Raw genomic sequence first — 13,108 nt, forward strand, 5'->3', positions numbered from 1 at the left:
TCTGATAACCCCAATCCCCGGTAAGGTCTGTTCAAAATCTGGAAACCAGGAGGTTCAATTTTTGGTGGCATGGATGGCTAATGCCAGTTACCGGGTGAGTCAATAATTGGGGGTGGTTATGAAGGACCATAGGTGTCTCTACCACCATGTCGTGGAACATTGGGAACCATGGTTGGGTAGGCCAGTCGGGCACGACCAGAATGCCAGAGGCTGAGTCTGCCTGAATTTTCTGGAGTACCCGACTGATGAGGCAGAAGGGAGGGAAAGCATAGAAAAAGAAATTTCCCCAATCCAGCGTGAAGGCATCTACCGCTGCTGCCTCTGGGTCTGGTTCCCAAGCCACATACATGGGTAGTTGGTGATTTAATCTAGACGCAAACAAATCTATATCTGGCGTACCATATTGCTTGACAATTTTAGCAAATAATTTTGGGTCCAACATCCATTCGATGTTGTCATTGAATTTTCGTGACCTGGTGTCCGCCACTAAATTTAGCTTGCCTGGTAAATAGGCAGCTGATAGCCAAATATGTCTCTCGACACACCATTGCCAGATTATAGCAGTTAATTTGTCGCATGATACTGATTTTATGCCACCCATGTGCTGGATATAAGATACCGCCGTAGTGTTGTCGATCATAATCCTAACATGCACGTGCCGCATATCAGATGCATATGCTTTTAGCCCATAAAAGGCGGCGAGCATTTCCAAGAAGTTAATGCCCAGTGATTGTAGTAGCGATGCCTCTGAGTTAGTCCATCTGCCACCCGTGCTGTCTATGGAGTTAGTAGCTCCCCAGCCTAAAGCACTGGCATCCGTTGTAATGGTTATGTTAGGATTGGTTACGGCGATAGGACTGTGACTGTGCCAAATATTATCAACCCACCACTGAAGTTCTGATTTGGCTTCAGTGGGTAATTCCATTTTGCGGTCATAATGCCCCCTATTAAGACGTAATGCATGAGTCCTTGCTCTTTGTAAATTTTGATAATGCAAGGGCCCATGTTGGGCAGCCGGGAATGCTGCTACTATAGAGCCAATAACTCTGGCTACATGCCGTATCCTAGGTTGCGGTGTAGCAATTAAATGGTTACAAGCTTCGATGAGTGAAACTTTTTTGTCTCTGGGCAGAGTGACAGTCATATGAATAGTGTCAATAGTGAAGCCTAGGTAATCCATGTTAGTAGTAGGCTCCAATATTGATTTATCTGGGTGAAGGATGAATCCCAAAGTTTCAAGGAGTTGTTTAGTGGCTAAAACTCCTGCGACAGCTTGTTCCCTTGTTCTCCCTAATATGAGAACATCGTCCAGATAGGCCACGACTAAATGTTTTAGTTCTCTCAATTTTTTCATGGCCACTTTGAGAATTTTTGTAAATAATCTGGGAGCTGTCGTTAAACCATTGGGCAAGGCTCGGTACTGCCATAGCTGGCCCATCCAGATAAATTTCAGATATTTATAATAATCTTTATGAATGGGTACCAAATAGTAAGCATCTTTGATATCTATGCTTGCCATGTAGTATCCCTTGGAGATCAGTTGTCTGGCAGTGACAAATGTCTCCATTTTGAAATGTTGATACTCAACAGACTGATTAAGTGACGTCAGATCAATAATAATGCGACATCCACCATCTTTTTTGGATTTGAGAAAAATATTTGATACAAATTCTTGCGGCTCGTGTGTGGTCATTTCTATGATGCCTTTAGCCACGAGCCGATCAAGTTCAGCTTGTCCTTCTACCTTCTCAACTGCTGAGGGAAGGAATACCCTTTGGGGCATGTGCTGAACTGGCGGTTCTATGCCTGGTTTGAATTCAATTTTGTATCCACTAATACTGTTGAGTATAAACTTATTGTTAGTAAGGGAGCACCAAACATGCTTGAAGAACCTCAAACGTCCTCCTGTTAATACAACACCCTTTGTCTGTGTATGTTGACAGGAACCAGACCCACCTACCTCCATGTTTATTTGTGGGGCCGTTTCCGATGGGTTTGGCCCAAGGTTGTCCGTGTTGGTGCTGCGGTGGGGCGGCGCATCTTCCCACGGCTCCGCCCTGGGCCCCGCTCTAAAAAAGAGCTCTGGGGGTAGTGGGAGGCGGTCACCAGGCTTTCACCAGCTCGGTACCTGCTGGTGGCTGCTGAGGCGTGCTGCCAACTGGGTGTCTTCACCCTGCTCGGTCCTGGCCCTGCCCTCATGAGGCCTACTGGTTTGGCCGCCTCTTCCAACTCCTTCAGTTTTTTGGCCAGATCTGCACCAAATAGCAGCGCCTCTCGTTCGGGCGCTGGAGCTTTGCAGAGGCCTGCATATGTTGGGTTGAGGGCAGGCCTGATGTTGTCCCGCCGTAGGCTATTGAGCTCATAGGTGGTGCTGCACATCAGTGCGAGAGCATCCTGCTGGGGTATGGTTAGGTCTTCATTCCCAACGGACCGAGCAAAGGCGGTGATGGCTGCTGAGTGGAGCTTCAGGACTCGCTGCATCTTAACTTCGTGAGCCCTGATCTGCTGCCCCAGCTGGTTCCATATCTGCCCATTGACCGTTTTGACCCTCAGCGCCTCGCAATTCTCTGGCGCTGTGTACGTGTCAAGGGCCTGCTGGACGGCCTTGTCCTGCAGCGGGTTGTTGGACAGCCTGTTTATGCTGGCCGCCATTCTGGGTGGCAATACCATCCCAGTCGTTGGGGGCGCTGCGTATCGGCCCACTACACCCAGTAGCTCTTCTTCTAGCACGCCCGGCATGCTGATGGTATCCTCCGCCTGCCCTTGGGATAGGCCAGCCCAGTCCTGGCCTCCCTTACTGCCCTCGAACATAGAGGGTACAGAAGGGTGTGGAGAGGAGGAGGCCAAAGCCCGTCCTCCTGGGAGATGCCTAGCCTGCATCTCCTCATCAATCATGCGCTCTAGGAGCTGCCTCATGCAGCTGATCCGAGCGTCTCCCCTTTTCGGTGGTGGAGAGCGTTCCCGTTCCTCCGATGAATCGGAGGACACCGGCCGGTCGGTCTTATGAGTAGCCTTCCTCCCTGTGCGGGGCGTCGATATCTGCAGCACTGGGGGCGGCGGCTCGGTGTCGGGTGAGCGGGAGCGTTGAAATGGCTCCTCCGCTGCGAGAGGCTGCCGCCCAGCTATGGACCCCTCCTCGGGTGGAGTTGGGCAGGCAGTCCTCCTGGCTGGTCGCTTTCGAGAGGCCATAATTCTCCCTGGAGCGACTCTGTAACACAAAAAAGGCACTTACCTGAGGTCTTGTCTTTATGCTGCAGCTGGAGAGCCTGGCTCCAGCTGCTGCCGCTGTTGCACTGCTGACGTAAATGCCGCGCCTGCGCGCTGGGTGGGTTCTTCACGTAGTCACTCACGTGACTCCGAAGTAAAATTCCTTGTTTTGCCTCCCCTGTCTTTCTTAAACATTAACATAAGCTACCCTCCAATCCACAGGAACTAATCCTGAATCTATAGAACGTTGGAAAATGATCACCAATGTGTCCACGAGTTGCATTCATAAATTAGCAAAACTAACCAGTTTTATTCAAGGTATCAGTCAGCTATTATTATCTTTCCAGTTAGTATGATTGCAATCTTCTTCTTGTAAGAAGCACACTGGTGCCACGGTGGGGAACAGGCTTCAGAATGCAGTTCTACTTAGTACAGGTCCACCAACAATATTCTGGCAACTAGTAGTCCGGCTCCTCCTTTAATCCGGATGACCCCTCCCCCTCCCGGAAGAACCCCTGAAAATGTGGTGCCTAGGCCAGGTGAGGCGGCTGATCTCGACCTAATCGGGACTTCAGCACCGATCACCGGTTCAAATTTGCCCCCTTCATTTTTTTTATACTTGAATTAAGAATTCTGACTTAGACATTGCATGATTGTAAACCAAAAATAGAATATAGACTGATCACCACATTCACGTTTCAGGAGTAGAATTAGGCCATTCAACCCTTCGAGTCTACTCTGCCATTGGCTGATCTCTGCCTCCTAATGCCATTTTCCTGCCTTCTTCCCATAAGCCTTGACACCCGTTCTAATCAAGAATTTGTCTATCTCTGCCTTAAAAATATCCACTGACTTGGCCTCCACAGCCTTCTGTGGCAATAAGTTCCACAGATTCACCACCCTCTGGAAAACGTTCCTCCTCACCACCTTTCTAAAAATGAGGATCTGTTAATTATGAGGTTATGATCTCTGGTCCTAGACTCTCCCACTGGTGGAAACAGCTTTTCCACATTCACTCTATCTGTGCATTTCATTATTCTGTAGGTTTAACCATATAACCATATAACAATTACAGCACGGAAACAGGCCATCTCGGCCCTACAAGTCCATGCCGAACAAATTTTTTTTTCCCCCTTAGTCCCACCTGCCTGCACTCGTACCATAACCCTCCATTCCCTTCTCATCCATATGCCTATCCAATTTATTTTTAAATTATACCAATGAACCTGCCTCCACCACTTCCACTGGGAGCTCATTCCACACCGCCACCACTCTCTGCGTAAAGAAGTTCCCCCTCATATTACCCCTAAACTTCTGTCCCTTAATTCTGAAGTCATGTCCCCTTGTTTGAATCTTCCCTATTCTCAAAGGGAAAAGCTTGTCCACATCAACTCTGTCTATCCCTCTCATCATTTTAAAGACCTCTATCAGGTCCCCCCTTAACCTTCTGCGCTCCAGAGAATAAAGACCTAACTTATTCAACCTATCTCTGTAACTTAGTTGTTGAAACCCAGGCAACATTCTAGTAAATCTCCTCTGTACTCTCTCTATTTTGTTGACATCCTTCCTATAATTTGGCGACCAAAATTGTACCCCATACTCCAGATTTGGTCTCACCAATGCCTTGTACAATTTTAACATTACATCCCAGCTTCTATACTCAATGCTCTGATTTATAAAGGCTAGCATACCAAAAGCTTTCTTTACCCCCCTATCTATATGAGATTCCACCTTCAAGGAACTATGCACGGTTATACCCAGATCCCTCTGTTCAACTGTATTCTTCAATTCCCTACCATTTACCATGGACTTCCTATTTTGATTTGTCCTGCCAAGGTGTCAATGTTAATTACCTTGTTGATTGCATTGTTAATTACCTTGTCTGCAAAGTGTATAACGACATAAGCCATATTGGACATTCGGGGTTTCTGAAAGTGGCGGCTGCTTGAAAGGCGTTCGTACAGTTTCTGGGCCCAACTTTGGTCTGTACCTTTTGGCATCTGAAAGGAAAAGCAAAAACAATTTACCTTAGATAAAATTAGTACCCCTGGAATGCAAGCTTTTGGAATAGTTCCATACTTACAAAGCAATATCCAAGCTAACATTGTTAACATGCTAATTTCACAGCAGAAATATAATACTGCTACTCCACAAAACTAAATAAGGTAAACACAACACCTTTCCAGTGTAGTTTTCCCAAGTTTTCCACTTGCTACCTCACACCAATGCAAGTTATACATTGAGCTTGGACGGGTATTACCTTGTATCTTTAAAACTGCTAAATCTGGAAGCACAACACTGATCTAAATGCTTTAAATGCTGGGATGGGAAATAACATGCTGAAAGCAGCGGCAGAAAGTTTGATTCCACTTTGCGGGCCGGTCGCTGTCAGCTCACGTGGCGGCCGATTGGAATACAAAAATATTTTCACCTTCCCTGCAATGTGGGCTCTCCTAGCAACTTCCACTACTCTTGTCCCAGAGATGGTCATCCTTTCATTTGACTGTTATGTCTTCTAGACCTGCAGAAAATTATCTGCAATAGCTTGTAGTGTCTCATCTATTGCGTCCGCTGCTCTAGATGTCAGCAGATCTATATCGGTGAGACCAAGCGGAGGTTGGGCGATCGTTTCGCCGAACACCTCCGCTCGGTCCGCAATAACCAAGCTGACCTCCCGGTGGCTCAGCACTTCAACTCCCCCTCCCACTCCGTCTCCGACCTCTCTGTCCTGGGTCTCCTCCATGGCCACAGCGAGCAGCACCGGAAATTGGAGGAACAGCACCTCATATTCCGTTTGGGGAGTCTGCACCCCGGGGGCATGAACATCGAATTCTCCCCAATTTTGTTAGTCCTTGCTGTCTCCTCCCCTTCCTCAGCCCCCCTGCTGTCTCCTCCCATCCCCCAGCCTTCGGGCTCCTCCTCCTTTTCCCTTTCTTGTCCCCGCCCACCCCCGTCCCCGATCAGTCTGAAGAAGGGTTTCGGCACGAAACGTTGCCTAATTACTACGCTCCATACACGCTGCTGCACCCGCTGAGTTTCTCCAGCTTTTTTGTGTAGCTTGTAGTGTCACCCTGGCATTATACAAGCACAATATGAATGCCAGTTTACTGTTTCAGATGAAAATAGAAACATCTCAGATTACTATCTGTGTTTCCTCTACTTATTGCTGAATCTGATGTATACAGGATTGTAGGTAGCATAACACATATTATTTAAATAATATTTAATCATTATTATTAATTTTTTTTAAATTAAAAATCATCTTATCATTTTAGCAAAGATAGATAGGATTATTAACCTAGCTAAATGCAACAGATTCTTTCTGATCAAATACAATTTCCTATTTTCCCAGCTGGAGCTTTTTCCAATTCCCTGCGATTACTTTCCCACCATGTTGAATAGGAGAACAATCTGTTTTCAGGCTTCTAATATGGCATCATGCAACTAGTCATTAAATCAATTGCCTCATGGATGACTTCCCCTTGAATTCCTTAATCAGGTGGTCCCTTTAAATTTGTGACCTGCAGTTTTGCAATGGATTTTTAGTACATTCATTAAGTGGTCTATCCATTTAATAAATGCAGGTAATTTCTAGTTGAAGACCTTAAAGAAAATCTAAATCACTCAAAATGTTGGCAAAACTCCGACATGGTTAAATTCAATTAATTTCCCATTTAATGTACTGTCTATCACATTCTCCCCTTGTTCAACAAATATTTATGTTAATTTTCCTGTCAGCATGTCCAGGCTACCATTGCCATCCGTGCAAAGCAACAAGAAATTAAATCAGACGGAAACTCATTTGCTGCCTTTACCCTGCATTCTTCATCCAACAAGTCTAAGATGCCCAATTTTGCCTCAATCAGATCAATGCATGGCTGGTTGTCAGAGAAGTCAATGAGAGTCCAAGGTATTTGTTCCTTCATGTATTCCTCCTGCTCCAGTTTGAAGACATGCTGAAAAATATTGAAATTAAATTGTGACAATTCTGAATCAAAAAGTCATACATAGAAATAGGCCCTTTGGCCTGATAGGTTCCATCTACTCTTGTACCACCTGCCCATGTTTGGACCATGGTTCCCTCCAAACCTTTCTTATCCATGTACCTGTTCAGATGACAGATATGGTTAACATTAGTCATTAATATAATTACATACAAAATATATCAACTGCCCCAAATACACATAAGCCTTTATAGCACTAAAAGTAGAGATGGTTGAAACCTGCAAGTTCCTGAAGTTCACAGCATGGTTGGGAACAGCTCCATCCAAGACCACAAGAAATTGTGACAATTTTGAAAGCTAATGGCAGTTTTACAGGGCCCTGGTGTTTTGGTCTCCAAATGTGATGAAAGACATTCTTGCTATTGAGGGAGTGCAGCGTAGGTTCACAAGGTTAATTCCCAGGATAGCGGGACTGTCATATGTTGAAAGAATGGAGCGACTGCAATTTATCTTATTAAAACATGTAAGCTTATTATGGGTTTGAACAAGCTAGAGGCAGGAAACATGTTCCCGAAGTTGAGCAGTCCAGAACCAGGGCCACAGTTTAAGAATAAGGGGTAGGGCAGTTAGAACGGAGATAAGGAAAAAACTTTTCACCCAGAGAGTTGTGAATCTGTGGAATTCTCTGCCACAGAAGCCAGTGGAGGACAATTATCTGGATGCTTTCAAGAGAGAGTTAGAGCTCTTAAAGATAGCGGAGTCAAGGAATATGGGAAGAAGGCAGGGGTACTGAATGTGGATGATCAACTATGAACACAGTGAATGGCAGTGCTGGTTCGAAGGGCCCAATGGCCTACTCCTGCACCTCATTGTCATTCCTCCCCCCCCCCCCCCCCCCCCCCCCCCCCCACCCCCCCCCTCCATGAGGCAAGAGGTAATGAATTATGAAAATGCATACCTCCAGGCTCAGGGACAGTATGTTCCCAGCTATTATCAGCCAACTGAACTATCCCAGCACCAATTACAGAGCGATCCTGACCTACTATCTGCCTTATTGGTGACCCTCGGACTATCTTTAGTCGGACTTTGCTGAATTTTATCTTGCACTAAATATTATTCCCTTTATCCCGTGAACGGCTTGATTGTAATCATGCTTGCAACAAAAATGCTTTGCCTTGTACCTCGGTATACTTGACAATATGAGTCAACAGTGTTTCATTGTAATATGTCCCAGATAGAACAATAAAATTCTTACTTGCAGCACCACAACAGAATATGTAAACTAAATTTACATATAAACTAAATTACAATATCCCTTGCACTTAAAGGTTTGTTCAGTTACTAAAGGATTACTTGAGTCAAGGTAAATGTGGAAATCAGGTCAGGCTGATGCCCTTTGAACTTAATATAATAGCTTATTTTAAGCACATGCAAGCACAAGCACTCAATGTATGTTCTCACCAGATTAAATTGCTGCTGTAATTTCTCGTTGGCATAGTTGATGCAAAATTGTTCAAAGCTGTTGATCTCAAATGTTTCAAACCTACAATGGACAGAAAATAGACAATACCTCTAAAAATAAATTACACTTGTGGAACTGTAATAAGATTGAAAAAAAAAAAACCCACAACCCAGAACATGCAGAAACCCCTCCCACCACTGTTAGTTTTGTTTTTTTGCCTTCCATCACAGTGAGGAGGAGATGCGCTGTGATGGATGTCTGTGTAAATTGTGTTGTGTCTTGGGTCTTTTTTTCTTGTGTGTATGACTGCAGAAACAACATTTCATTTGAGCCTCTATGAGGTTCAAGTGACAAATAAATTGTATTGTGTATTGTGTATTGTGTGGTAAGAACTGTTCTGGCACCCTTCAAATCAAACATGTTTTTCCTCCATAACCTCCTTCAAGCTAGCACCAACATTTGGGACTAATGGGAAACAGGACCAACTCATTATCTCAATGATCGTGAATTTAGGATTGAAAAATAAGCATTTGAAGTGGAGGGGATGGTGAATAAGTGTCAAATCAATGTTCAAACAAATACAAGATAAGAACCAAAAAGTAAAGCAAAATTGGATTTACTATTAGAGAAAAACAAAGAGAAAATTTTAAACCTGTTACCATTTTGCATCAATAACTCAGTACAGAGCAGTCCATATTTTTAAATCATTCACTATCTGATGGGTCATTGAAAGGGTCTGCGTGTTATTTATTAGTGGATCATCAAAGAGTCACGCAAGACAAAAACAGACCATTTAGCCTACAGTATGTGTGTTGACCATCAAATATCTATCTATAATAACCCAATTTTCCAAAGCTTGACCCGTTGCGTTTGATTCTATGGTGCATCAAGTTCACTTCCAAATTCTTAAATGTTGTCACCGTGCTCAGAACAAAGTCCTCACGATCTAACTGACAGAAGCTTTGCAGAAGATTATATCAGTACCTCCATCAGCCTTATAACCATATAACCATATAACAATTACAGCACGGAAACAGGCCATCTCGGCCCTTCTAGTCCGTGCCGAACACGTATTCTCCCCTAGTCCCATCTACCTGCACTCAGACCATAACCCTCCATTCCTTTCTTTCTTCACTCCAAAAACAAACCCAGCTTATTCAGATTCTCTGCATGGCTGAGAAGTTCTGTGTTGTACTAAGACAATTAATTCACAGGTTAAGCTGTTAATTACAGATGATGCCACTTTTTCTGCCATGCAAATCCTCCGTGTATGTGCGCCAATTTGTATTTTACAAAACACCACCTTTTGGCCAAAACCTGTCGACCAAGCATGCACTCCACCCCCCACCCCCTACAGCCAACATAATCAAAGACTGGTCCCAGGCCACTGCTCCCATTCAGCAAAAGGTACAGAAGCTTGAAAGTGTGCACCACCAGACTCAGGGCCAACTTCTTCCCCTCCATCAACAGGCTTCGGAATGCTCCTTCCATAAGCTAGGTTGCTATTTGATTCATCTCTGCCCCATTGAGGACATTAGACTTGTCTAAGGAACTGATGCACTACAATGTTCTACAATGCTGAGAACTATATTCTAAACCTAAACCATAACGTTTTTTTAAAGGTTCTATTTCCTCACAAAATGGCTAACAAATGTTGGCCTTGAAATCATGTCCAGATCCCAAATAAATATATAGTCATCTTAACAATTTAGAGTCATAGAGAGAGTCAGCGTGGAAATAGGCCCTGCAGCCCAACTTGTCCATTCTGGCCAACATGTTCCAGCTACACTAGTCCCACCTGCCTGCGTTTGGCCCATATCCCACCAAACCTGTCCTATCCATGTACCTGTCTAACTGTTTCTTAAAATGTGCAAGAGTCCCTGCCTCAATTACCTCCTCTGGCAGCTCGTTCCATACACCCACCAACTTGTGTGTGAAAAAGCTACACTTTCTTATAGAAACTTATAGGATTTTATAGAAACTTACAAAATTCTTAAGGGGTTGGACAGGCTAGATGCAGGAAGATTGTTCCCGATATTGGGGAAGTCCAGGGCAAGGGGTCACAGCTTAAGGATAGAGGGGAAATCCTTTAGGACCGAGATGAGAAAAACATTTTTCACACAGAGAGTGGTGAATCTCTGGAACTCTCTGCCACAGTAGGTAGTTGAGGCCAGTTCATTGGCTATATTGGCCCTTGTGGCTAAAGGGATCAGGGGGTATGGAGAGAAGACAGGTACAGGATACTGAGTTGGATGATCAGCCATGATCATATTGAATGGCGGTGCAGGCTCGAAGGGCCGAATGGCCTACTCCTGCACCTATTTTCTATGTTTCTATGTTTCAGATTCCTATTAAATCTTTTCCCCTTCACCCTAAATCCATGTCCTCTGGTCCTCGATTCCCTTGCTCTGGGCAAGAGACTGTGCATCTACCCGATCTATTACTCTCATGATTTGATTCAATTCTATAAGATCAGATTCAGATTCAGATTCAGATTCAGATTCTCCTGCACTCCAAGGAATAGAGCCCCACACATGAATCCTCACACTGGCTTGCTCCTGCTAGAATAAATCGCAGTAAGGAACCTATCACAGACCAAGAACCTTTCAGATGTATAGATAGCTATAGTTAGTCCACACTGAAAGGCAGCCAGAGTATTAAGAGCCCAATTGGCAGTCAGCCAGTACTAGAAGCATCAGCAAGCCCAGGCAAGGAAGGAATTGGAGAAGGTTAGCCAAGTCCTCCGCAATTTAGCTTTTTCTGTGCCCCTTGAACTATAAATGTGCACTTGTCAGACAACATCACCATCAGCAGGTTTGGCAGAATCTTCAAACAGGTCCCCCACTGTCCCGAAGAATACCCGCTTGTGAATTCCCACGGACAGCATGGACGATAATTGGACTGAGGAAAATGAAGTGTTTTATCAATCCTTTCACCCGCTGCAATTTGTGTTTGGATCTGTTGAACCTGACTGTGGTTAACCCTGCACAAAGTTGGTTTTCAATAATCACAATTCAAATTCTAGTGGGTAGAGAGGCCTGCAGCAGAAAAAATAGCACCAGATTGAAAGTGTTGCTCAGTAATGCCCCTGTCTCACTTAGGAAACCTGAATGGAAACCTCTGGAGACTTTGCGCCCCACCCAAGGTTTCCGTGCAGTTCCCGGAGGTTGAAGGTGGTTGCCTGAGGTTGCAGGTAGTGGAAGCAGGTAGGGAGACTGACAAAAACCTCTGGGAAAACCGCACGGAAACCTTGGGTGGGGCTCAAAGTCTCCAGAGGTTTCCGTTCAGGTTTCCTAAGTGGGACAGGGGCAATGGGCTACTGCGGGAACGGCTAAACATAGCACTGTTGTTCTCAGAAGCTCAGTCTCTGCACGCTACTGGAGCAAAGCAGAGTGAAACCGACTTCTGTAGATTACCCTTGCCTTGGATTGCTTGAACATGGGTACGCAAAGCAGAAAATGATCCATTCCCAGCTCAAGGCCCTTAACTAAGATGAGCACAAAATCCATACAAAAAATTATATTAAAACAAATTGTCTCAGTTGCTATAATGTTGGATTAATTAGCCAAACAACACTAAGGATCAATCCTAGGTCCCAGTATGATGGGATGAAATGCTGTGTAAACCCCTGTTCAGTTCTGTACCCGTAAATATCCAGAACTCCAATGAATGAATGCTGTTTGCTGGTTGTATAAAGTGCTTTGTTGATTTGTTCCACGATCCAATTGAAGAGCTGAGCGTAGATGTGCTTGGCCAAGGCATTTTTGGCATTGATGGCTTGCTGCTTGGCCATTGTCTTAATGAAAGTCTCTGACGTTGTGATAAGCTTGCGGTGACATAGCCAGTGTTCCATCTGATCGTGCTCAACTCCCAGTAAATTACAGAAGTAGTTTAGGTGCTCATCTTCTTTCTGAAAGCAGAGAAGGCAAGCATCAACAAGATGAAGTGCTGTTATTTTCAGTCAACTCAATTTTTTCCCACATCTATTTATTGACCAAGTGTAAGTGGTAGTAACCAATTAACCAGAATTCTCTGCCTCAGAGGGCAGTGGCGGCCCGTTCTCTGGATACTTTCAAGAGAGAGCTAGATAGGGCTCTTAAAGATAGCGGAGTCAGGGGATATGGGGAGAAGGCAGGAACGGGGTACTGATTGGGGATGATCAGCTATGACCACATAGAATGGCAGTCCTGGCTCGAAGGGCCGAATGGCCTACTTCTGCACCTATTGTCTATTGTCCAAGGTGAAGCCAGTAAAAGAGTCTATGTGGACCAGGAAGGCCTTTGATAAAGCTCTGTAGGGTAGATTGTTTTGGAAAGTTAGATCGCATGGGATCCAGGGATAGCTAACTGACTGGATATCGGATTGGCTTCATGGAAGGAAGCAGAGGATGATGGTAGAAGGTTGGTTTTTGGACTCTAGGCCTGTGACTAATGATGTCTCAATGTGCTTCACTTTGCACTTGTCTGAAGTAAACTCGATCTGCCATTCCTTTTTC

At 44.7% G+C, this 13,108-nt stretch overlaps 1 protein-coding gene across 1 annotated transcript in view; it reads right to left on the reverse strand.

Moving 5' to 3' along the window:
* Positions 1-13,108, reverse strand: part of myo5b (myosin VB) — a 244,990-nt gene that overhangs the window by 97,233 nt on the left and 134,649 nt on the right. The window contains exons 10-13 of the mRNA XM_055660264.1: positions 12,258-12,523; positions 8,613-8,694; positions 7,023-7,163; positions 5,085-5,207 (exon numbers count right to left, since the gene is read on the reverse strand). Of these exons, the coding sequence (XP_055516239.1) occupies positions 5,085-5,207; positions 7,023-7,163; positions 8,613-8,694; positions 12,258-12,523 (612 nt within the window). The remainder of the gene's footprint in view (positions 1-5,084; positions 5,208-7,022; positions 7,164-8,612; positions 8,695-12,257; positions 12,524-13,108) is intronic.

This window comes from Leucoraja erinacea, chromosome 1 (assembly GCF_028641065.1).
Source record: "Leucoraja erinacea ecotype New England chromosome 1, Leri_hhj_1, whole genome shotgun sequence".
Lineage (NCBI taxonomy): Eukaryota > Metazoa > Chordata > Chondrichthyes > Rajiformes > Rajidae > Leucoraja > Leucoraja erinaceus.